The sequence below is a fragment of the Harpia harpyja genome, chromosome 7 (assembly GCF_026419915.1).
Source record: "Harpia harpyja isolate bHarHar1 chromosome 7, bHarHar1 primary haplotype, whole genome shotgun sequence".
NCBI classification, from domain to species: domain Eukaryota; kingdom Metazoa; phylum Chordata; class Aves; order Accipitriformes; family Accipitridae; genus Harpia; species Harpia harpyja.
The window spans coordinates 32,227,965-32,252,304 of record NC_068946.1 but is presented as its reverse complement, the minus strand read 5'-3'; the positions used below and the strand labels follow the sequence as shown (position 1 = coordinate 32,252,304).

General features: G+C 39.2%; 1 protein-coding gene across 1 annotated transcript in view; it reads left to right on the top strand.

Moving 5' to 3' along the window:
• MTX2 (metaxin 2) overlaps positions 1-22,954 on the top strand; it is a 35,020-nt gene extending 12,066 nt beyond the window's left edge. The window contains 9 exon segments of the mRNA XM_052792019.1: positions 1,977-2,024; positions 3,000-3,046; positions 14,345-14,417; positions 17,475-17,551; positions 18,328-18,420; positions 19,150-19,188; positions 19,599-19,724; positions 20,372-20,448; positions 22,454-22,954. Of these exon segments, the coding sequence (XP_052647979.1) occupies positions 1,977-2,024; positions 3,000-3,046; positions 14,345-14,417; positions 17,475-17,551; positions 18,328-18,420; positions 19,150-19,188; positions 19,599-19,724; positions 20,372-20,448; positions 22,454-22,664 (791 nt within the window). The 3' untranslated portion in view covers positions 22,665-22,954.
• The last annotated feature ends 1,386 nt before the right edge of the window (positions 22,955-24,340 follow it).

The following is a 24,340-nucleotide window of genomic DNA, read 5'->3' as shown; positions in this document are numbered from 1 at the left end:
ATTGCATGCCTTAGCAGCAGTGTAGTTTTGGATTCTATGTGCCAAGAAGCTGTTTTTTATCCATCTATCTATGTATCTATATCTACAGCTGCTTATAGCTTAGTGCCAAGATCAGACTGGAATTAGTGTTTGAATTTCTTGAAAAATACCTAGCTCTTTTGCTGGAAAATGAAAAGTTCACTTGATTTTTGTGGGCCTGAAATATTTCAGCCACGTGCTTGTGTGAAAATGGGCCACTTCCAGTTTGGGCTGGAATCCACAAATTAGATATAAATCTTAACATTCCAGTCTGAAGAAGGTCAGGCAAAAATTTTCAGTAGAAGTGGGCCCATGCAATTGGAAGTTCTCTGTACCATTTTTTGGCATGTAAAAAGGATGTTTTCACTGTTTGGCTGGAGTGTTTATGAGATCAATGTACCTTCATGACTTAGTTACTTCTGTAAGTATCTCAGAGTCCAGCACTGATAAGTTTGTTAAAGTATAGTAATAACATTCTTAATTTCCTCGCTCTTGCAAGACTTCAGTGGACCTGCATAAATGTATGTTAGATAAATTATTTTAAACAGTTAAGGCCGTGGTACTGCAGACGCTATCTTAGTCTCTTTTTATTTAAAGAAATAAATGTACTTCCACCTCCAGAATTTTTACTTTAGGGCAAAACTTTAATGGAGGGGTGTAACACTGATAACTGCTACAATAAAACATAAAACATTTTTTCATGACACTTAAATGTGATTAGTTGCTTTCTCATGCCCATACTAGTATAGCTTTGATAGGCTCTGTGCCTTAAAGTTAAGAGGTAGTGACCTTTGCAAAACTGTGTACAGTGTTACAAACTTTACAGTTCTATGTGACTTCCATAAAAGTTAATACTTCGTGAGTGCCCAAAATGAGTTAGAAATTTGTGCATTTTATTTTTGTTTGAGTTCCGAGGTCAAAGACAGTTGAAGCCAGTGGCATATTTCTGTTTGAACCACACATAGTTATTTATAGACATCATTGCTTAAAAAAAAATAATTTATGTGATCAGAGCATTAATTTTGTTTACAAATAGCTAGTTTTGGTGGAACACAAGGTTTGAATTGGTATTTAAAAATAGATTTTTAATCGGACATTAACAAGGAATGTAATGGATACAAAATAATGTGATGACCTGTTATCTTAATGCTACCATTAACAGTAAATCAGTACTGATTACTGTTTTTGCCTTCCCATAAACTCAAGTAGTGTATGATTGATTAAGTGCAACCGTTCTCAACTGGAAGATGTGATTGTCTTTTATTTCCTTGACTTTTTTTTTTTTTAACAACTGTTCGACTGTTTTGAACAACTGATGATGCAGTTTTTTAAATGCATATTGACATTCCCATTTTAGGGTTGATCAGTACATCATTTAAAGCAATAGGTAGTCCCAGTCATCCTGGTGGATAGGTTTCTGACATGCCCGAGCACCTGGCTGTGTGGGTATTATATAGGACCAGTAAGGACACAAGTTTAAAAGGCAGAAAGTTTTTCCGTTTCCCTAAAGCATTCTTCACACTTGGTTTGGAGGTTTGCGCCTCTCTCCTCTGTGTCTTGTTCTGTTCTTTCCAGAATTCTTTGTTTAGTACCTTAATAAATAGTTGCTCTTGAGAGTGTCCAGAATTGTGATGGAAATGGGCACAAGGATGTCTTTATGGTGGAAGGAAAATAGCTGCTTTAGCTGCTTGAGAATTACAAGGCCATTCTGTAATGTAGCTTGAATTTTAGCTTTTCTTGCAACATTAAATTTTGGGACTTAGTTTTCTGCTCTGTGTTGTCCCTCTGTGAGCAGGAGAGAAGTACAGGAGAAGAGAGTGACAGGGGGACGTTTTTAGGGCAGGTTAAATCTTGCATCAGCATCTTTGCAGTTTGAGTTCCTGCTCTAGGTAACGTTTGTGTTAGCACCTGCAAGCGCATTGTTCTTTGGCTTGCTTAATTAATTCTTCTTTCCACAGCCGCAGAGCCTTGGCCTGAAAATGCTGCGTTGTATCAGCAACTGAAGGGTGGGTACACTGGTTTTTGCAATTAATAATTACTTTATTTTTAGAAAACACACTAAATATGCACTAAGATAATTAACTGCAAGGAAGCACAGAAACTGTTAAAAAGAGTCCTTTGTGTTGTTTGTCTGGTCAGAGGTTTTAGCTACGCTTGCATCTGCCAATATAAACCAGCTATTCATGGCCTATGAGGTCCTTGGTTTATTATTGACTCATTATATTGGCTGCTGTAGGCAGTGTAAAATGATGTGGTTGCAGGCACAGTTGGCAGATTTACTGCACCAATAGCTGAGGCAGCAGATTTTTGAAGTCTTGTGGTAAAGTGGGCTCTCAGTAAAAAGGAACTGTTAAAATGTATAGGCTAGGATGGTTCAGGCTCCCTTTAGCAGCTCTTCATATATCATCAGATCACATTATGGTCCCCATTTGGGGCTCAGCAGCCTGCTACAGTTGTCAGAAGACTGCAAAGTAATGAAGACTAATAGGTAGCAGCCCTAGTCTTCTAAGCATGGAATTTTTATTGCAGTGAACTTGTCATCTTTCTTTTGTGTGACAGACCTAGACACAGTGTGCAATATTAACTGCAAGCCGCTTTTATAGGTTTCTGAATGCTTTTACTTTTTAGCCAGAGGAGTTATGAAGATGCGGTTTTATTTAACTTTGATTAGAAGAAGAGTAATTGGCATAAAACTCAAGCGTTTGGTTTTCAGTTGTGAGCATTTTTTTATTGTACATTGGTGGTAATGTATGATAAATGCAATTGCATTTGCAGGAGAAATATTCCTGGTATTCTTTTTTTTCTCTTTCTTTTTTTAATATTCATATCACAGGTTTTCTAGTCCAGCTGCATAATAATTATATATGTGCTCCTTGTTTTATGAATAAGAAATGCAACCCAGAATGGCTTACAGTTACAGGTCAGTAGCTAAATGGGCAGTTTTTTGTAATTACATTTTTTGTGTTTTTTTCTTTCAACAGAGGAACAAATTTTGCTTTCTGATAATGCATCTTCCCTTGCTGTTCAGGTAAAATGTCATCTTCTCTAAATTAAAGATGTTAATTCCATTTTATTTTTTGAATGATTGTGTAGCTAAAGTAACTCTATTTAGCTAAATGAATAATTTAAGAATTATTTCTGTCAAAAGCAATTACTTATTTCCTGCATCTGATGTGCTTTACACTGTCATTGAAGTGTCAGAGCCTAAAGGACATGAAGATTTTGAGAGTCCTATAGACTGCTGCTGCTTGTAATCGTATTTATGTTGGTTTATGTTTGTACAGTATCTGCTTGTCTGCCTACTCTGGGAATTGTGCATGGTTCCCATCTTTTGTCACTTGGTATGCTAGTTTGTCTTGTAACATCTTGCATGATGCTTGCTGGTTATTTGATTCTCAAAGCTAATACTGCCCCAAACTCAAGGCATATTTGCTGTGTGCTGTAGCCATCAAATCTCTATATGTCTCTGATAGGTTTTCTCAACTTCATCATGTATACAGAGTTGAGATGCAATGTGGTTTTTAGAAATAGTCCATATAATTGACAAACTTGCATCTCTGATTGACTTAAAAGCACCTCTGTGGCTGTGAAGTCTACGTAAGCTCCATTAACCTGTTAGGTTCAGTAACCCCAAATCTCGAGGGAATGTTTTCCCCATTAGTAGAGAGGGCCTGGCTGTCAGAAGTGGTGACAAGCAGGATGTCTATAAGGTTCCTGTTCTTCAAAGCAACTTTGCTGCTGCTTTGCATAGTAGGGAGTTGCACTGTTCCCCTACTTCTTGCTTTTTGTGTGTGGTCTAGCTCAGAGCAGCTACAGCAAGACTGCTGTCTTTGAGGGCTGTCCAAAAAGGTCACATCTCATTTAGCCAAAGTGGGACACTTGGAGACTGTAACTGATACTACTGGTGAAAAGGTTAGGATCATTTGATCATGATAACTGCTTCTAGGATCTCTTAACTTTTTTCCTTCCAGTCTGGCAATCTAGGAAATACCTCTAAGACTAAATTCTATCACAGCAAGAAGATACCTTTATCCTTTGCTGGACAGAGGAGTCATCTTTGATACACCAAATAAATGGGGCAGTGTTTATTTGTTTGGGCAGTGTGTTTTGTATCATGCCTCACAGTAATGCAAATAAGTGTTTTTGTTGCTCAGTTGATCTCGGTGTTCCTTTTTACTCCAGCAACTGTATTTTTTGTGGTTCTTATGAATTTTCTTACCATCTAACAATACGTATAGGTGTGGCTTGTAGTTAAAACACACACAAAAAATCCCAACAACATAACCCTAAAATTTCCTTTTCTAATGCATCATTTTGCTTTACTCTTTCCAGTCCATTGTTATCCTACACATGTCACTTAGATGATAAATTAACTATAATATATTAAAAATGCTTGTTTTTCTTCAATATTCTCTAGCTGGACAGCTGATAGTAGCCATGACTATAAATATGGCTGTGGTAGATATCTGATCTTAAACTTTATAGAACAATTTTGTGTTGGGGAATCATATCTATTTTGAAGAATCTGTGTAATGTGGTTGTGACTGTGAAAGAATAGCTACCCTTGGTGTCTTTGGTCCATTTTGAAATGATACTAGGATCTGTAGTTATGTATTACTAGCTTAGTGATCAGAAAACTTTAACTATACTGGTGTGTTTTGCATAAGGAAATTGCTGAGTTCCTCTGTTTTAGAATTTACTTTTTATTCTGATGAGAGCCTGATTATCTTTTAACTGGATATCTTTTTGCTGGTGGGTTTTTTTTTAGGAGGGGGGAGGGTGGGTGGTTTCTTTTCCTGAGGAAGAAATGGGAATGGGGGATAAGAGGAGAAATAGGAGCTGGTACCTGGGACTTTTTTCCCACTATTGCTGTTCCTTTTCCCCCTGTTCCTGATTTGGGGCACTTGAATATCACCAGAGCTGATACATAGCTTGTTCATGGCTTGTTGAATTTCCACATGGTGAAAACACATCAGAATTTTGAGTCCCTCTGATCAAAAGAGCATGTGGAGTCAGCCACCGTCAAATCTTTAAGGAACATTGTTCACAACAAGACTCTAAATGTACTGCAACTGATCTGAAAGATCTTTCTCAAAATTTCCTTGCAGCACATCTTCATAATACTGCTCTGGGATAGCTCTCAGAGGACATATATGTAGATAGCTACATATAAAATAAAGAATAAAATCCAATACCATAGTAAGTAATTAGAATAAAAGTTGACTGTTTTAAAATTGATGACCCTGTATTACAGATGGCATTTCATGTACCTCTTGTCAACAGAGCAGATCAAGCAGCCAGCAGAGCAAGTTGCTCTCAGGTTAGGTGTAACAGACTGTTGCAGGCATTTAGTTTGAAAAACCAGAAGTGAATACACAACTATATTTCAATAACAAAACAACTTTACAACTTCAAGGAGGGAAAAATGGAGTTTTAAATGGATTCAAACTGAATTACTGTAGGAGACTATATTCCAGTCTGAAGCAGAATGCCTGTCCAGGCCCTGTCTCCCTATTGATGCCCAGTACAGGTAAAGCCTTTTTGTGTAGTGCCTGTGTGGAAGTAGTGTGGCTGAGTAGAAGGTAGGGGGTTAATACAGCTGCGCTGTGCCAGGCCTCTTGCCTCAAATGGCAGCAGCATGAGTGTGTCTCTGCACTGTTCCAACTTGTCCGGATGAGGAATGTGGATGTTGAGACTACCTCTGTTATTACAGGTTCTTCTGAAACCTTTATGCAGGTGGTCTCAGAGTCTTGCTTAAAAGGCTGTCTAAAATGTTGAGGATTGTGGAAATTTTCATAGCTATCCTGAGGTTATAGAGCCTGGAGCTCGTTATGTTAAGATATGTATTAATTGCTTGTGCAATTGATGTCCTTGTAAATGGTCTTAATATATTCCAGCAAAGTGCATTTAGAATTGTCTGTTCTTAGTCGTGAATGACAGAAGAATGTTTGGGCAATTTAAAATTGTGTTACACAGACCAACTGCTTATTTACTTCAACAAGTAATCAAATAAATGTGTAAATCACGCATGATTAATTGCCCTCGACAGATTTGTTGGGGTTTTGTGTGTGTGTGTGTGTATGAATTGTGGTTTGGTTCTTCTTTAGATAAAACATTAGCAGAAATTTGAACTTGTTGCTGAGGCTTGAACAAAGGCTTAGTACTGAAATGAAAATCTGACAATCTCTTTTTTTAAAGAGAATAAAAGCTGGAATTCTTCATGATGAGAAATGCAGTATCAACATAATCAATCTAGCAGCACTGTGTTGTAGCTGAAAACATGCTTAAATCCCAAGCCATACAGGTACTGTTTGTGAGTGAAACATCTTTCATATAGTTCTAAGATGAAATTACCCCTGAATGAATAGCATCTTCATTTATCTTCAAAACCTCTGTGCTACCAGTGAATCTACTCTTTCCGCATTCTACAACAAGAATTACATTATACCATTAGAGCAGTGTTGTGCTGCAGTGTAAAATAGATTGTTTTGGAGAATGAACGTGGCTTTGCTATAAATTACGTTCACAGGTACAAAGGAATTTGTAATTTTGTTTAAAATAGTCACAAATATAATTAAGCTCTTAATTTATGTTAAACTACAAATGTGGCCATTACCATAACTGGATTAGGAATTTAATCTGTCACTCAAATAATGATACTGAACAGTTTTCATTTATAACCTTAGACACACTATTTCAGTTACAGGGTCTGCAGCTGTTTGATATGAAAACTGAATTATTCTGTAGATTTGTTCATGGTTTTTAATTTTAAAATGTGTTCCTGCAATAAAGTAGAGAGTACCTCTTTAGTTGTCATCACATATTGTCCTTTGTATGCTCATGAAATAATGTAAAAATGAAAACAGAAAATGCCTTTCACTCTTACTTCACAACAGTATTGTGAGAGTGCTTTTAGAAGCACTGCTGAATAAGAGATGGCTTGGAATGGCTCGTTCTTTATTAAAAACTAATCATGAATATATCTTCTTCAAATGAAGCCTGGAGTGTGCCATCTGAAAATAGTGTTCCTCATGTGGGGACGTAAGTTGTGAACTATTTGAGTCTTGGCATAAGTAATTTCATTCTTGCCTCTGATCTCAGAAACTGCAATCTGGATATGATTTACATTAAGTTGTAACTCATTTTTAATGAGTATATGTGTTTGCTCATATGTATTATTCTGAGAAGGGAATGGAGGGGAATAGGAGAGCATTGTGGTGGAGCTCTGACAGGGTGATTCGCTGCCCGGTGTGTGTTTCCAGCTGACAGTGTCCAAACAGCCCTTCCTTAGCTGGGGAGGGTAAAGAAGAAGGGAGAGCCAGAGTAAAAGCGGCACCTAAAACAATTAACTGTAGGAATAACTACAGAACTCCTCCCTCCCTTCTCTTATTCCTTCCCATTGTATTTCATGCACAGTCATTTTCCATCCTTGTCATCATAGGAAGACACAATGGCATCCCTTTCTTGCATTGTTTCGAGGGTGGCAGCAGCAGCAGAGATGAGAATGTCAGTCATGTGAGAAGAGGAGGAAGGGGAGGGTGGAGTGAGTTGCCCTGTCGCTGGCTGTGGTTTCTGAGCTCTGGGCTTTTGAACTGTGCTAAAGCAGCACAAAGGTGATTGCTCTGATTTTTTTTTTAGATAATTGAAATCCAATGTACTACCTATATTTTGAATTTGAAATTGGTCAGGCTATAAGAAAACAGAACAAACCTTAGGTTGATAGTGTCCTTTAAGCAATGCTGTTGTAAATGTACTCCGTAATTCTGGCAGGAGGTGTCACCTGCCATAATTGAAATGAATGATGGGCATAAGATTGTTGATTAATTTTGTAATAAGTGTCACCTCAAAGCTTCCTATCAGCCCTTTTCACACAGCTGCTGATACTTCGTTCTCTCGCAGCAAAAATATGAACTGGCTTGTTCCATGCTGATTTTGAAAACAGTGGCTCATGCTACTCTCTGGGAGGAGCAGGCAGTGCAATGCAAACCATAGTCCTGTGTGGATCAACGTGCGGTAGGGCATGAAAAGCATGGAGAGGCTTCTCCATGCTTTTTGTTCAAATCATTGTCCTCACTCCCATGCTCTTTCTTCCCTAGTCTATAACAGTAAATATTGGGAGGGCAGGGAAGGACAGACATAATTAATCTGGTGGCACCTTTTTTCCTCCCTCTCCGCTGTCGCTCCTCATGGATTTGCAGCAGCTCTCCACCTTCCTGTCCACAGCAAAGTCTCCCATTAAAAATAAGGTGCACAGGGGCAGTAGCAACTTTGTAGACTTGGTGCTTTCAGTCTGGAAGAAGAGAGGTAGCATGCTAAAAATATATTGTTCACATTTCTCACTTCCCTTCCCAGGTGCCAGCAGAGTAGGTGATGCTACAGGTAGAGAGGCTGGAAGACTGTGAGAGGGGAGACACTTAGCCTGAAGGGAAGAGAGACAAAGAGCATGCGTGGGAGAGAAGCTGACAGACACTATTAAGCCAAATCTTTATTTTTTTTAATGCCTTTATCTGTTTCTCACATTAACTTCATCCAAAGGAAGGACACACTTTGTTCCAGAAATAACTTAGAGAAAAGTGTTTGTAGCAGACATTATATTGAACGTAAGTTACTAAACTGGACAGTTTTCTGGGCGTCTGCTTCAGTCATTGACCAATGCCGATACTGCACAAGAAATCGGGCCCCTGTTTTTAAAATTACAGAAATGCAAATAATCAGTGGAACATATGGATAAAGGAGGGACTCCTGCTGACGCCAGGGGAATAAACTCAGTTCTTCCCAATCTGAGATTTCATTACCCTTGTTTTATGCTGCATTAACTAGTATGAGCCGTGAAATTACTCATTCCTTTTAAAAGCCTGAGCATTTTGGTTTGATGTCCTTCAGTTGTAGTGAATTCTGTATATTTATGCTTGAATGAAGTTTCCTTTATTTGTGTAAAGTCTATTGAGCAGTCATCTCTTGATGTTCTGTAACATGAGCAAGGGGAAATAAGAATGTTAATCCCCCCCTCTTTATGAATTGATCCAAATAGTTAACTCTTTGGATAGGTGTTAAGCATTAAAAAAAGTTTATCCTTTCCAGCAGGAATTCACTTCTCATTTCCATGCTTAGAGTTTGTTTGGAAGAGTTGTTTTCAAAGTACTAATAAACATATTCAGTGAACATCTTTACGATTACTTTGGACCGGAAAACTTCAGATGAACTAATGTGTACCAGTTTTACTACAGACATGAGAGCTAATTTTTTTTTTCCTATTCTGAAGAACTGCAACTGCTGTAGTATTATTGCGTGAGAATCCTAGGTGCTGGAGGATATCCAGGTTGTGGCCTACAATAGCCACCCTGTTCATTCTGTGCTAGTACATTTTTTTTGTCTAGAGGATAAAAGAGCGGGAAATTTAATGCTGTTCTTTGGAATTACAAGCATCTTTGCAAGGTATGGCAGGCTGTGCTCAGTTAAGTGTCTTGTTTCTAGTTTAGCTGTTACTGTCTTGCTTACCATTTTTAAGAAATTTTCACAAGGGCTTGATTAACTAGCTTATGTGTCACTTGGAATTCAGTTGGCCCCTTTCAGTCCCTTTTTAAGTTGATCAGCCAAATTTATGATGTTAACAATAATCTCTGATGTACTAGATTAAGCCTGGGCCCTTGATCTTTCAGATTGCTTAGCTTTTGATGCTGTGTCTTTGAAGGGGTGTTGGTATCTTCATAAATCTCAGCAGAATTGTACTGGGGTGGTTTCAGCCTTCAATCTCTGGTCCTTTACTCCAAAAGCACTCAGAGGAACTGAGCTCACTCCCATTTGCTGATGGTTTCTCTCACAAGAAAAGCAAGGGTTTACTTGCCTGCTCAAATTATATATGTGAGGTACCCAAAGGGAAATGAGATGCTCTGAGCTGGCATAATCAGTGTTCCACTGCATCTTTTATTAGAGTTGGAAGCCATGGTGGTCTGATACCATCTGCAGACCAAATGTGCTGGTTCTTGACATTCTACATCAGTGGTCAAAAAGGGAGCAAATCCTCCCTTGATCACTGGACTAAAGCGTTAAATGAGCTAAAGACTCACAAAAATTGCTGCTTTGTCCTATATTGCCTCTGTAGGATTTCTTTGATCTGTGCCAGTTTCAACTATTTTGGTAATAGTTCATACCACTTACTGTCTAACATCAGTTATTGTCTAAAATCTAATTTATCTAGTTGAATGAAGAAAAAAAAATTGAGGTTTTCTGGTGGTGGATATTTATAAAAATGCATTGGTCACGATCCTTGTCCATCTCTTTTTCTAAAAGAAACCATAATTTCCATAAATATGAAATGCATTCACTGTGCTCGAAAAGCAAAACATGCCTGTGTTGTTAATACTAATAATTTCCAAAGCCTGTCAGTTACATCAATGAAAGAATGTAAGTACTGTCATAGCAATGCAAATTGTAAGGCTTATTTCTTGGGCTGAGCTGTCATAGTTTGGTATAGCACTGTCTCCTTTTATCAGCTGACATGTATTTTTTAGTCAGCTTGAAGGCTATCCAGTGGACCATTAGTTTAAGCTGAACCAAGAAGTGGGTACTGGTCTACTAAGGTAATGATTAGTTCAGCAGTATAGATCCAATAAGGATTAAACTGCTCTCATATTGTGGAGCTTTCCGTCATTTTCCTGCAGAACAATATTTAAGGAGCACTTAAAATTGAACAGGTCATGCTTTGGATACAAATTACAGCTCAACATATTGGTCTTTTAATTCCCTGGGCTTCTATCTTTTTAAAGATGTAATAGCAGTTTTTAATTTTTTAAAATATTTTTTTATTTTTAGGTTTATTGTATGGCATTAAATGATTTTGTCTTCAACTCTCACTGTTCTGTTTTCTCTTGTTTTTGTGTTTCATTACTATTTCACTACTCATCTTAAAGCCGATCCTAAACATAGGCAAAGACTGAAGTGGAATAGGTGTTGGCATGTGGATGCTGAAGGGGGTTGCTGGAGCAGGCCTTGTAAGGCTGCTGGCAAGGCAGCTCCAGTGGTCAGTGTTTCTGAACCTCGCAGGAAAACTGCTGGGGTGAACGCAGAACTGGATGGATTTGCCCAATTTTAATCTTGAATCATTCTTCAGTTTCTTGAGCTCAGTCCTGGTCTCCCATCTACGAAGTGTTCATCAGAACTGAAGATGACTATCCCAAGGAAGTTTTCTCAGGTTTTTGGTTTGGTGTGTACTTTAGGGTCTTTTAAAAAAATTTTTTTTTAAAATTTTTTTAACCTCACTGAGGGTAGACTGACTTGTATCTAAGCTTACTAGAATCTGCACTTTATTATGCAGAGTAGCAAATATTTTTATTTACTTAATATTTGTTCCCACGTTAGAGCTCAATTCTAGTTCAAACTCCTTTCTTCTCTTTACGAAGTGCAAAAAAGGCACATGGACCCAGCATGTTTGCATTTCCGAGATGCCAAAATGGCAACGTATTCTAAATCCCCTTTGCACTAGGCCAGAGACTGAGGTAGAATTTTCCTGCCAAATGTAGTAAAGGTCAATATTTCTTGGTCTGTGGATGTTTACTGAGGACAAGGAGAGAGAGTAAGGGCAGATTCAGATCTTTGATGGAAGCTTGGCTGAACCCTTTACACTGAAAAGATTTTATTTATGGTTCAGCCTCTATGCTGAGGACTGTTTTTCACAGTCACAAACTGTGTTTTTGGTAGAAACCTTGTACAATGTAGGAGCCAACGTATGATATGATGTACAGTAGGCAAGAATTTGCTGAAGCAAGTCATGTAACCCAAGTGTTCTGTGCCAGCGTGTCTCATTTTTGACACACTAATATGAAAAAAACAGTTCTCTGATTCACCTCCTTTTGCTTAAATGTGTCTCTGCACTTGCAAGCTTTTCAGTTATTCATGTGTTGCCCTAACTCCAGTGTGGTTCAGACTTTTTTTCTTCTGAACTTGCAGTGAGAATAGTACATGGCAGTTACAAAATTCATCTCTAGCTTAATGCAGAATTGCAGAGTTAATTTAGTGCCTTACTGCGAAAGAAGATCATTTGGTAAGCCTAGGCCAAATGAAACTTCACATATTTTGGGGATGAAATTCAACAGCTAAGGATTAAGTAGTATGGTAGAAGTTCACTCCACTCCTTCCACCCAAAGATGAAATTCTTTGGAGCTGTTGCTTGATGCCATCAGCTTCACTGCAGCACAGTGCTGTTGAGATGATGTTAGCTACTGGTAGAGCTTTCAGAAGAACGAAGTCTGTGTACCAGTTGAGTTTGAGTGTATGTTTTTGGTGGGTTAGATAGTGTCCAGCAATGGCATAGGAACGTGTATTTAATCTAAATGAAAATCTCTGCATTCTTGTCTTTTAACTATTTCCAAAGAAGTTGCATATGAAGCCTCAGTTTGGGCAGAAGACATGGTGCATGTAACAGTAGCTGGAACAGCATGGATATTGCTAGGTCCTGCAGAGCTAGCAGGCAAAGGAAGAGGTCTAGGACCAAGACAGACCAATGCCTTAAATTCCTGTTTAAAAATTAGTCTTTTGGGTATTCTTACTGTTTGCATGGAGTTTGGGATGCTAAGACAGCAAGAGCCTCAATTTTTGGTGGACTCTGGTGGGTACACGGGCTTACAAAGTGGGGTGATGTCAAATGTGGCCAGTGCCTTGTATTTTCTTTGGGTGACAGTTGTACCCTTAAGCAGTAATAGAGGCTCTAGTTGGGATGAAGCACTCTAGAGACCAGTTTATTGCTAAATAGTGCAGGACCTGTAGTATTTGGCTTATGTTGACCATGACTAGTACCCTCGCTTTATAGATCTCCCCCCCCCCCCCCGCATGTGTATGTATAGTAATTGGCTGCCAAGCAGGGCTTTAAGTTAGAGTTAGGCTGAGGAAATCAAAAGATGTAGAAACCCAGGTTTCTGGTGGATTTTGCAGAGCCTCCACAGTTCTGAGGCAGGCTCTTCTCAGCTGTAATCAATGTCTTGTGTAACAGCTTGTGACCATAGTTCCTTGCTTTAAATTGGGATTTGGATTTGAGTTAGGTCATCTAAACCTGCAAGAGCCAAATGTTGTAATAGACTGTGCAGTTCTTGCATTTGGTTGGAAAAGGACCAAAGCTTTTTTTCCCTGGATTGGGTTAGGGTTTGGGAATAGAGGGCTTGGAAGAGCGCAGGAGAGAAGAGAGGGGCTATTTGGGTTATTTTTGTTTGCCTGATGGATACTAGAGAAGCCACAAAGCTAGGAACGGGGCTAATGCCAGTGTTAGTTTGTGCCTTACAGTCTCATTTAGTGCAGAGGTGAGCAATCTCAAGGTTAAGGTTTAGGTTACCTTGATGTCTATGATGGGGGTCTGAGCGTCTAAAGCTGTGAGAGTGCAGTTTACTGCCAGATCCTGTGATCCGAAGAGCTTGGAGGAGGCTTATGTAGAAAGTGCCGTGTTACAGCAGCATTTTTCTTCATGGTGGTAGCCTTCTTGGTGTAGGCTTTTTTCACCTCAAGCCACTTTGGATAAATAGGTATGATTTTGGAATCTGGAATTGTGACCTGTCTAATTGCAAAGACAAAATGAGTGATAGGACTTAGCTGAGTTGTGAGAGACTCTAGAGAGTAAGAGATTCCTTATTTGCCACGTTCTGTTTAAATTGCTAGTATTTTTCTTGATATTTTGGTATGTCAACAGAAGTACACTAAGGATTTTGTGGTGATGGCAGGTACTGACAAAAATTGGTATCCTACTGAGAATGCTTTGAATCTAAGGTTACAGATAGAAAGAAACAGTAAATGGATCACTTAGGATCTCCATGATTCACATAAATTAAAGATAATAAATACTTCCTACCAAAGCAGGCTTGTGCTCTGATAGTCTCATAGAGCAAAACTTCTGGTAGCTATTGTAAATATAATGTGGGAAGGTGCTATATGTGTTTGCCATGTTAAACAACATGAGGTTGGTTAGACAGCTTTAGCCAGAAGAAGTAAGTACTATGACTTTCAAGAGGGGCAATATGTCACTTGATTTTGTACAGCCACAGCACTAATTACATCTGTCAGATATTGCTTCTTTGCTTGTCTTGAAAAAACAGTAAAAATAGGTGACACTTCATTAGAAGAATTCTAGTCAATGACTGGATGATAAACAGTTGTCTAAGGAAGTTAAAATCCCCTTGTTTTTCTTTTACCTACCCTTCTTTCTTCCTAAAAGCAGTATGCAAGGAGCTATACTTCATAAGCATGTGCTAGTAACTAGCAAAAACATAGTCAAATGTATTGAGAAGAATGCATTTGTTTGTCACTGGTGTATTAATGCTTTTAAAACGCGACTCTTTGTTTCCAGGCCTTTTTGCAAATGTGCAATCTGCCAATCCGGGTGGTTTGCAGGGCAAATGCCGAGTACATGTCCCCATCTGGTAAGTGTGGCCTTCATTTAAATTACTATGTTATACCTCCATTTTGATACCATGGCAACTATGCCTTGCTTGCTGATAACAGTCAGTCAGTGCTACCGTGTGTGGGTTGCCTTCCCCCCTCCTCTCCAGTGCAATTTCTCCTCTGCAAACAATTAAAAGAGTCAAATGCAAAGTAATGTTGGCACAATGTGTAACTGTGCCTGTGAATGCAGTACCTATATAAAGTGTTCAGACAGTTCAAATGCCTGAGAGTGGTTGTGTTCTGAAGCAGAAAGACATATGTTTCCAAAAGTGGCTTTATCCTGCATCCAGGGAATATTCCAGTGAATGCTGTTATATTTTCCCATTGCTCGGGTGAGACAACACCGGAGAAAGATTATCTTTTGTTACCCAGTCTGGAAGATGGTTGCCAGGATGTTGTTACAGGAGAAGACCGAAGGGTGCATTGTCACTGTTAAGGGTGTGACAGGCGATTTTATATCTTCCTCTGATCCATGAGACTGTCTGGAAAAAAATCCAAACCCACCAACAATAAATGAAGTGTTAGAAGGGTACAGACCCTGCCTTTTGCTGGAGATGACTGGTTGCCTAAAAACATCCAGAGGCTGGCTTCAGAAGGTTGCCTAAAAATTAGAGTTGCTGAATGCAGGGCGCAAAAGTCTGGCAATCCTTGCACTCTGTCCCAGATTTTTGTTGTATGAGGAGGTACTTATTTACCGATTACCTGGCTCTGGCTGATGACTGTTGCATGGAAGAGCCTGTCAGTATATGTCTGCCAGCTGTATGGGTGCTGTTGCTGCTACTGATATTTTGGTCAAAGCAGTGGAATTATGCTATTTTTAAAAAAAAACAACAGTTGCTTGGCAGCAGTGAAAAAACCAGCAAAATATGGAGGTATATAAATTGTTCGTTAGTAAATAAAAGTAGCTTTGAAATGCTGAATCCAAGCACAGAGGAGCATCTTGCATGTGCGGGTGTAGGAGTGGTGGTAGTTGCATGCTCTCACTTCTGTCACTCGCACCCCATGTCCGCACTTGCTGGCATCTGATATTGTAATTTGGGTCTGAACGCTTCCTCCTTCTGCTGAAAACAAGGAGCACGAGGGAAAATTATACTGCTTCAATTTTAAATGTAAGTAGAAATACATGTATTCTTTTTGCCCTTACTCCTGGAGTCCTTATTACTTTTATTCACTTGCCCTATTTTCTTTCTTTTTATTGGTTCTTTAATGACAATTCAGACAAGGTTTTCATTTGTACTGTTCTCTCCCTCCCCACCACCCTCTGTCACGCAGCAGCAGCAGACAAAGATCTGCATCTCATCATTTTGGGGAGAAGGTTATTTATCTCACAGTCGTAATGACAAAACCCATTTTGAGGGAGTCAAAAGTATGATATCAAAGGATTGTCTTGGTGTGTGAAGTACAGTCTGACTGAAACCACTGAATTTGCAGCACAGAGAGGTCTGCATTTCCTTCCACAACATGCAGCGTGTGGATGCAGATGAAGCCTTTGTTGGTGTGATGCACTTCATTTATTACCCTTAGGCTAATCGAGCCAGTGAGAATAGAATCTCATGATAAAAACCATGACTGAATCTGCTGTTAGCATGAACAGTGTTTGAGCTAGGCCAAACAGTAGGTTTTTTGTGTTTCAGTGAAAAGAGTGAATGTATTGCTAATAACATATTCGGAGTCAGGCAGGTACTGATCTTGCTCTTTGGGCTGTCTCTTGAGAGCAGAGTTTGCCCACAGCAAGAGGCGGGAAGGTAAAAGGGTGCCGTGCCCCACTGCACTGGGCAGGCTCATTTACAGCCTTTGGGCTTGAGGACGTTTTCAGTAATACAAAGCATCCAGCATTTATCTCCATTTTATGCGTTGTTTCAATCATGTAAATAATCCTAAAAGTTTTAGTCTTAAATATAAGGTTGATGTTTGTCAGTTGCACTTGGATGAAGATTTGTAGGACAAGCAACCTGGTTAGGGTGGTTTGGAGCAGGAGCCCTCAGCTTCACACGTTGACAGCTGGGAAAAGGGGCTACAGCAACTTCTGTCATGCATCATGGCTTGCCGTGTGTACCAGGGCTTCCTCTTGTGTCTCTGCCCGCCTTAAAGCTTTGGCTCAGTTCTGCATGTAAGAAAAGTTACCAAGCAGAGCAGCTGGTGTGTACAGACTCGGGAGCCCTTCGCACCCCCACAAATTACACCAGTGACACAGCCATTTCCCAGTCTTTTGAGGACTGGCTGTTTTTAGCCCTGCCCCATGCTGGACCCTCAGGGCTCAGCTTCATAGACTGAATGTTGAGCCTTACTAGTATTAAGCTTTAACCCCACCTTGCTTCTGTGATGATGAAGAAGCCCCTTCCCCCTCCCAGCCCCCCAGATCATGAAGCTGTGGGTCTCATACCGAGAACCTCTTCGTGGCCCTGGGACCATGGGGGCTCGAAAATGCCAGCTCACAACTAGAGAGTGAAGACTGGGGCAGCCAACAGGAGCTGGGTGGCCCAGTTGTTGGAAATCTGAAGGACTGGAGGAGGGAGAGTCAAGACCCTGCCTTGCTGAGTGTGCGTTTGCACTTCCCCTGCTTGCTTTCCTGGGCACAGTGCCACATCTCCCATCATCCTTTCAGCAGCCCTTTCCCCACCAGTGGGTTAGAAAGGAGGGTGGGAATGCATTGTGTCGTAAAACTTGCCAAGGGCTCTGTCTGCTTTCCTGGGATTTCCCAGCTGTACTTCAGAGAAACATTGAATTAAGTCTTCCCAGCAAAGCAAAATCCATTATTAAAATACAAGTTGATAGATCTCACTCTGTAACTTTGAAATACACAATTACAAGTATTGCATGTAGAAGAGGTTCAAGAGGAGGAAGATCAGGAGGAAGATGTCTGTTACTACAAACCTTCACTGGGTGAGTTACGTATGTTAGAGCTTTACCTGTGCTCATTTGAAAAAAACCACTGATGTTCAGGTGTACCTGCAATATTTAATTGCTTTGAAAATTGTAGATGATGTTTTACAGGTATAAAAAGCTCTTACTAAAATACATTTCTCATTTTACAGGCAAAGTACCCTTTATTCACGTGGGAAATCAAGTAGTATCTGAACTTGGGCCCATAGTCCAGTTTGTAAAAGCCAAGGTAATAGTACATTGTTTTCATCAATTAGTGAATAGTATGTTAATCCTGCTTAGCATTGTGCTGATTTTGTGTACTCTTCTGGAATGTTACTTAATCTGTTAAAACAGTGTAGGAAGCTAGTGCCATTTTAAAAGAAAGATATCCTAGAATAGGAGTTTGCTGAGATGGAAATGTTTTTCTTTGTCATTTACTCAAATTCTGGAAGTAAATTCTATGCAGGATAGCTGCATACCAGTGCCAGTGTCTGAGACTGTTTTTCTATGTGCGCTGTCTCTGGGTCTCAGAACTCTTAAAACCCAGAACTGACTGGTTTAAATCCTGAAGTGTCAGATACTGTTTAAATTTGCCTTTGCTTCTCCGTGCCCCCAACCCTCCTCTATATTTAAAAAAAAATACTGTCTTCTCACTGAGCAGTTGATAAAGCTGTATCACAGATGTAAATTTGTGTTTATTTCTTGCCACAGAGATACACTAACCAGGAGGCTGTGTGCTCAAACTGTGTTCATCTATAACTGATAATAGTCTACATTTGTTGTGGATTAGCTATGTTATGTTAGGATGATCTCTTTTTAATTCTAAAGGACACTTTATGTAGAAATTGCATATGTAATTTGTTACTGAACTACGTAAGAGATCAGGATCTGAGCCAAAGCTCATTGACTCAAAGTCTCATTGACTTCAGAGGTCCTTGGGTCAGGCATTGCTGAATATTCCAATATCCTTTCTTACATGTGTGTCTTTTTTTTTTTTTTTTTTTTTTCCCCCCCCTCCATTAGGGCCATTCTCTCAGTGATGGGTTGGATGAAGTCCAAAAAGCCGAGATGAAAGCTTATATGGAATTAGTCAATAATATGCTCTTGACAGCAGAGGTACAGCAAACCATAGTAACTCCACACACTTACATAAGTGACTATAGGCAAGAAAGCTTTAGAATTTTTCCCCATATTGGAAATACCACTTGTTCTTAGATTAGGTCATCAACTTTTGAGGTGAAAGGAGGCAGGAGTAAATTCTTTGTACGCTATGGATTGCTTGCTGAAATGTTCCTGTAGATGCGAGCCACGCGTATGATTCCCCTCACCTAACTGAAGTATGTCACGTAGCTGTAGAAGTAACCGACTGGAAAATGCCAGTGGTTCCGGGGATCCTACCCTAACCCACAGCTGGCCAGGCACCCTGCTATCACCTTCTACAGTGTGTGTGCTCACGTGCCTAGTGGGAGGCTGGGATCCCCTGCGGTTCATGTCCGTGGCCAGTTAACGTGATGCAATCCCGGTGTGGGAGCAGCGCTGGAAATGCTGGTGAGCTGCAGGTGGCTGAGGAGCTGAGGGCTGGTAACTTGTGTGCTGAGTTGTGTGCAGCGTGGGCAACGGGAGTGGGCCTTTGGTCTCAGCTTGGTCCTGGTGCTGGCGAAGTAAGGACTAGCAACTGGGCTTTGCCTTCCAGTTTTAATTTCTTTTCTACATTCAGAGGTCTAACAGGAGGAATGAAATGGAAACTTAATCTAATATAGAAAAGAAAATTCTACTAGTGAGAAATGATTGTCTCTGTATTCTCCTTTATTAGGAAGTTTTAGTAAGTGTTCTTTCTGTTCCTAGCTCTATCTCCAATGGTGTGATGATGTTACAGTAGAGGAGGTGAGTGGTTCTGCAGCATTTATCTTAATTAAAATTTAATGAGAAAACACTTTTGCTCACAGTTGCAAATCCCTACTCATAAATGAAACATTGAGGTTTATACCATTAATGATACAGTCTTTTCACTTTAATTTGGCTTGCATATACATTTTAGGGAAGTTGTGTCATTACTGGAGGTAGCCGACTGCAGGATAGATATGGGTTTTGTATATGTTTCTGAAGTAATAGTTTTAAATGGTTATGCTGCAAACTATAAATTCTGCACAAATAATTACAGCATATCACACAACTCCCTTTCTCTTTTACAGCTCCCTTTCTGGTAGAAATATTTGAATATTAGCTATTTTGTGCATAGAGATACCTGTATTTTCTTATATGATAACACAGTACCTTTCTGTTTCTAAACAAAGATTACTCACCCAAGGTATGGCTCCCCTTACCCATGGCCTCTTAACCGCATTTTGTCCTATCAGAAGCAATGGGAGGTAAGGCGAAAGATGAAAGCCATTGGATGGGCTGGAAAGACGCTTGAACAGGTCAGTATGAAAAGTGAAGCTTATTTCTTTACCCTGTTTTATTTTTTCTTTCTTTTTTTTCTTAAAAAGCCTTGGAGAGTAACACTTTTTTGAAACAGATGTAGTAAAAAATATATTCCGTACTTAAAACATTATCTGGAGTCAGGTATTTGCCTTCAGCAGCAATAAATCTTAAATTATGTGCAACCTGATGGGGTGGGAGGAAGGATGTTTTACCATGAGTAGTGTACATCTCTGGTGATGTTAGTTTAGGCCGTAGTCCTGAAAATAGGTTGTAAGTTACGGCCCCCACTTCCTGTGTGGTGTTAATAGGCAAGCTTTGCAAGGCTTCCCTTGTCAGAGGTCTAAAAAAAAAAAAAAAAATAAAAAAGGCAGTTTTGAGGTACAAGTTAGTACCTTTCATTAAGCTAAGTTATAAACGTTATGGGAAGCACTTAATCAGAATTGCCTTACATCAAATGTTAGATTAAGTAACACTTAGCTACCTGCCTACTGTGTAGGTTTGACTGACTTCAGCAGCTTTTAATGTTCCAACATCGTATGTTCCTTGTTCCCACTGTCAGTGCAAATAGAGTAAGGAGGCTATTTTTTGCAATGTTGGTATTTCCTGACAATATGAATCTTTTATCTCTTGTGTGCTTTGATAGGTGCTTGAAGATGTAGATCAGTGTTGTCAGGCTCTCTCCCAGAGATTAGGAACACAACCATATTTCTTCAATAAGCAGTAAGTTACTCTTTACTGAAATAGTACATCCAGGAATGTGAGATATAGATACGTATCCACATATATTTATATATGGAAAACTCCTGTTTTATTTTAGTGCTACATGATTGGTTGTAGAAATACAAATGTGTGACTGGAATATAAACATAAAATTTCAGAAATAAGTAATTAAAGGGTTTAAGAGGAAAGTTTCTGTAAATTTCCGTTGGTTGTTTTTTCTATTTGTGATTTAGTTTTACTCCTGCTTGTCTTCTCTACAGAGTCTACCACAACTTACATAGGCACCTTACATGTACACCTTTATACAGTTAGTTTCTTATTAAAAATGATACATTTAAAGCTTTACTTGTATTTCTTGGGTAACATTCTCTACTAGGTAGAGGGGAGTGAATGTATGTTTTGCTGTCCTGACCAGGACAGCTTGTCTTGCCCTTCTTAACACCAGGGGCAGTTCTGAATGAACAGAATTAGCATGAGGGTGCCTGTGAGTTGTAAGAACTGGGAGAGAAGCTAGCCTTGTATCAACAAAGGATCAGTTGCAAAGTGAAAACTAAGATTCACATTCCTAGGGGAGAAAAAAGGAACAATCTGGCCTTCATGGGATGTCCTCTGCTTTCACCAGTTTCTTCCAATTGCAAAATGCTTTTTTCTTTTTTTTTTTCCTCTACAATAATTCAATATTTTTGAAATGTTATGGATTTAAATAACATCACATTAGCTCCCTTGTGTCTCCTGTGTATAGATCAGACTAGAAATGCTCAGGTCTGGACTTCAGTTAGCTATACTTGGACAGGGAGACATCTTCAAAAGGCAGCATGTGGTCTTGCTTACTTTTCTGCATGTGTCTTTGCCAAGTTGAGACTAGGCAGGTAGTGTAAATTGAGTGGATACAGAAATATGCTTTATAGAAGACAAGTTTGAATTGCATCTTCTCAAATTGTTCTTAAACATAGTATCTCCTAAATTTTCTTTCTATATTTGTAAAGAATTGTAGCTTGGGGATTTTGTTTTTGTTGTTTGTTAACCAGGCTTTCTTGGTACAGTTTCAACCTTTAAAGTTTTTAGCTCTGAAATATTACTGTGAAAGTATGTGTTCTTAGTCCAGTATTTTTCAGTCTGTGAATTCTGGGAGCCTGTAGGAGGTAAATAAGAAAAGCAGCCTGTTGCTGACAGATTTAAGTTTGTTATACAAGGGTCCACATCTCCACTGGAGAGTTCTTAGTGATCCATAAATAAAGGCAAAAAAAAATCTGTTAGAAAACCCTCATGCTTGAACATGAGTAAAGAAGGACTCTTAAGTTATTAATGTATTTGAAAAAAAAAAAATTATTTGCACATGGGCTACTTACATACAAAGGTCCAAGATGACAATTCAGAAGGCTTGTACCTAAAATAAGGTAGGACTGAAAACATTCAATAGACCACTGTTTCCCAAAATACCCATTTTCTTCTGTGTAGTCCCCTTTAGTCCCCTTTCAAAAAAGAGATGTTTCCAGCTGCTGTCATCCTGGAGCTCCTTTTCTTATTGGTTGAATAGTTTCTGACTATTGAAAAGCACAAAAAAGGGAATAGGGGTTTTATGCTTTTTTCCTCCCCTCCTCTCTTTTTTTTTTTTCTTTGTGAGATGATAGCTGGGGTTTTTTTGTATACATCTGTAGAGGAAAAAGAAAACCCCCTAAAAGACCTGATAAGCATTTGCCCTTGTTACAGAACTAAAAGGTGGAGCACGGTTTGATATTGGATCAGTAACTCCGCCTGATCTAAGAAGTGTTATTTCCACATTTCCAAGCTACCAAAGGCAAAGAAAGATGCTGTACTGAGAACTAGCAGTATGCTTATATACTCTTTAAACAGTTCTCATGCATTTGGTAAGTTCAGTGTTGCCTGATGTCTTCCCAATTCTTAGACTGCATGGCTATCTAAAAGTTATTCACAACAGCAGGGTTTTTCTTGATCAGGATTTGCCTTCCAAAATACCTGTTCTTTTTTCTGTTTGTTTTTACAGACCAACTGAATTAGATGCTCTGGTATTTGGACATCTGTTCACAATCCTTACTACTCAACTAACCACTGATGAACTCTCTGAAAAAGTGAAAAACTACAGTAATCTCACAGCCTTTTGTCGGCGAATAGAGCAGCAGTACTTTGAAGGTCATGATAAAGACAGCTCTACAACTGTTGCAGCCCGATCTGCTAAGAGGTCCTTACTGAGATAAGCATGTTGTTTGGTGGTTGGGGTGGATTGCATTTCAGTTTTGGGTTTTGTTGTTCAATGACTTGATTTTGAGGATGGAGACGTGTGTTAGCTTTTTGAAGCTGCCAAATCATTCTGGAGCAAGAAAAAACTCTAAATGCAGTTTTTGTGTTGTAGAATATACTGTGCACATTTAACCTGAAATGACTCTATGGGCACTTCCATTTTAATAACCCGTACACCACTTACTCTAAAGTGACCTTGGAAAAATATTGTATCTGTATTAAAAAAAATAAAATACTTTAAAAAGTTTCTCTCTGATCTTTTTAAATGCCTTTCTTACTAAGTTTTATGTCTATGTAATTAATGTCTACATAGTTAACAAGTGGGATCCTGTTGGCAGGATACCTGGAAGACAGTTGTATGGTAAACTAGTTAGAATTATTAAGCTGAGAATGAAAAGACTCATTAGAGTTCTTAGGTTTGCCTGCCCCAACCAAAATTCATTCAGAAATTGGGTGACAAAAATGTCTTGGAGCTCTGCAGCACACAAGTGATGTGATTTTATTCAGTCAGTTCTTATCTTGTGTCAAAGTAGCTCTTGGCTGTCACTACTACTTGTGTGTGTCCTGCCTTTGCTTTTATTTCTTGTTCACCTTTGGTTTTTGGATTTACATTTTTTTTTTTCTTCCTATGATTTCCCAGTTTTAATACTCATTCCTACTGCAGGGGACCACTCTTGTCAGCTCGACTGGAAAATGGAGCTGAATTCTTACTGCCTGCTTTTTGATACAGGAGTCTACTGTAGTCAAATCCACATAAGTATCAATGTGTAAGGGCGTCTTGGCCTTTTATCAAATCACTCTTGCCAGGAGAGGAAAATTGCTCTTGTCCTGCATTTCAGTCTTAAAATTTCACACATGTATGTTGGATACCTTTTCAAACTAAACCCCATCAATTCTTGACTGCGTAGTGACAATTTCTGCTACCAAAGCGGTCAGTAGCTGAGAACCCAGATACTTCTTTTGAACCTGCTTTTCTGCATTAATGCAACTTCTGGAAAAACTGGAGAAGAACTTGTTGTGGTTTTTTTCTTAGTTTGGAGAGAATACTACGATACACACTACTTTGAGAGAAAAAACACTGTCCAGTAGTCTCTAAAGCTAGCAGTGCCACAGTGATGGGGAAATCCTGTGTGAAAAGAGCAATTAAACTTGCCTTTTACCTCCTGCTATTTACAGAGCACCATTCATGAGTAAAGATTTTAACCTAGCTTCTGTGGTTTTGGCAGTTCTGCTACCAGTAGACTGAACTATGGGAGTAATTTACTTAACAGATTTCCAAACCCACCTATGCACAGGCATTAACTTATGTGCAGTCTGAAAATGTGCAAGCGGGCATGTATTCCTCTTCTTTCAAGGCTACAGTGGCTGTTAGCCACCTTGTAACCAAATTTTAGCAATTGCTTTGAAACAGCATTAAATTAAACCATGTTTTTATATTTTGGCAAGGTTTCCTTGAGGTAGAGTAAGCACTGATAATACACCACTTTGGATGCCGAATAGCTAGTTATTGCAAGTTTTGCGTGGTTAACATATAGCATAAGTTCAGAGGATAAAAAACCCCAAACCCCTGAGGTAGCCATATGCATTAAGCCACTTTGAACGTCTGATTGAGAAAATATACTCAAATGCTGTG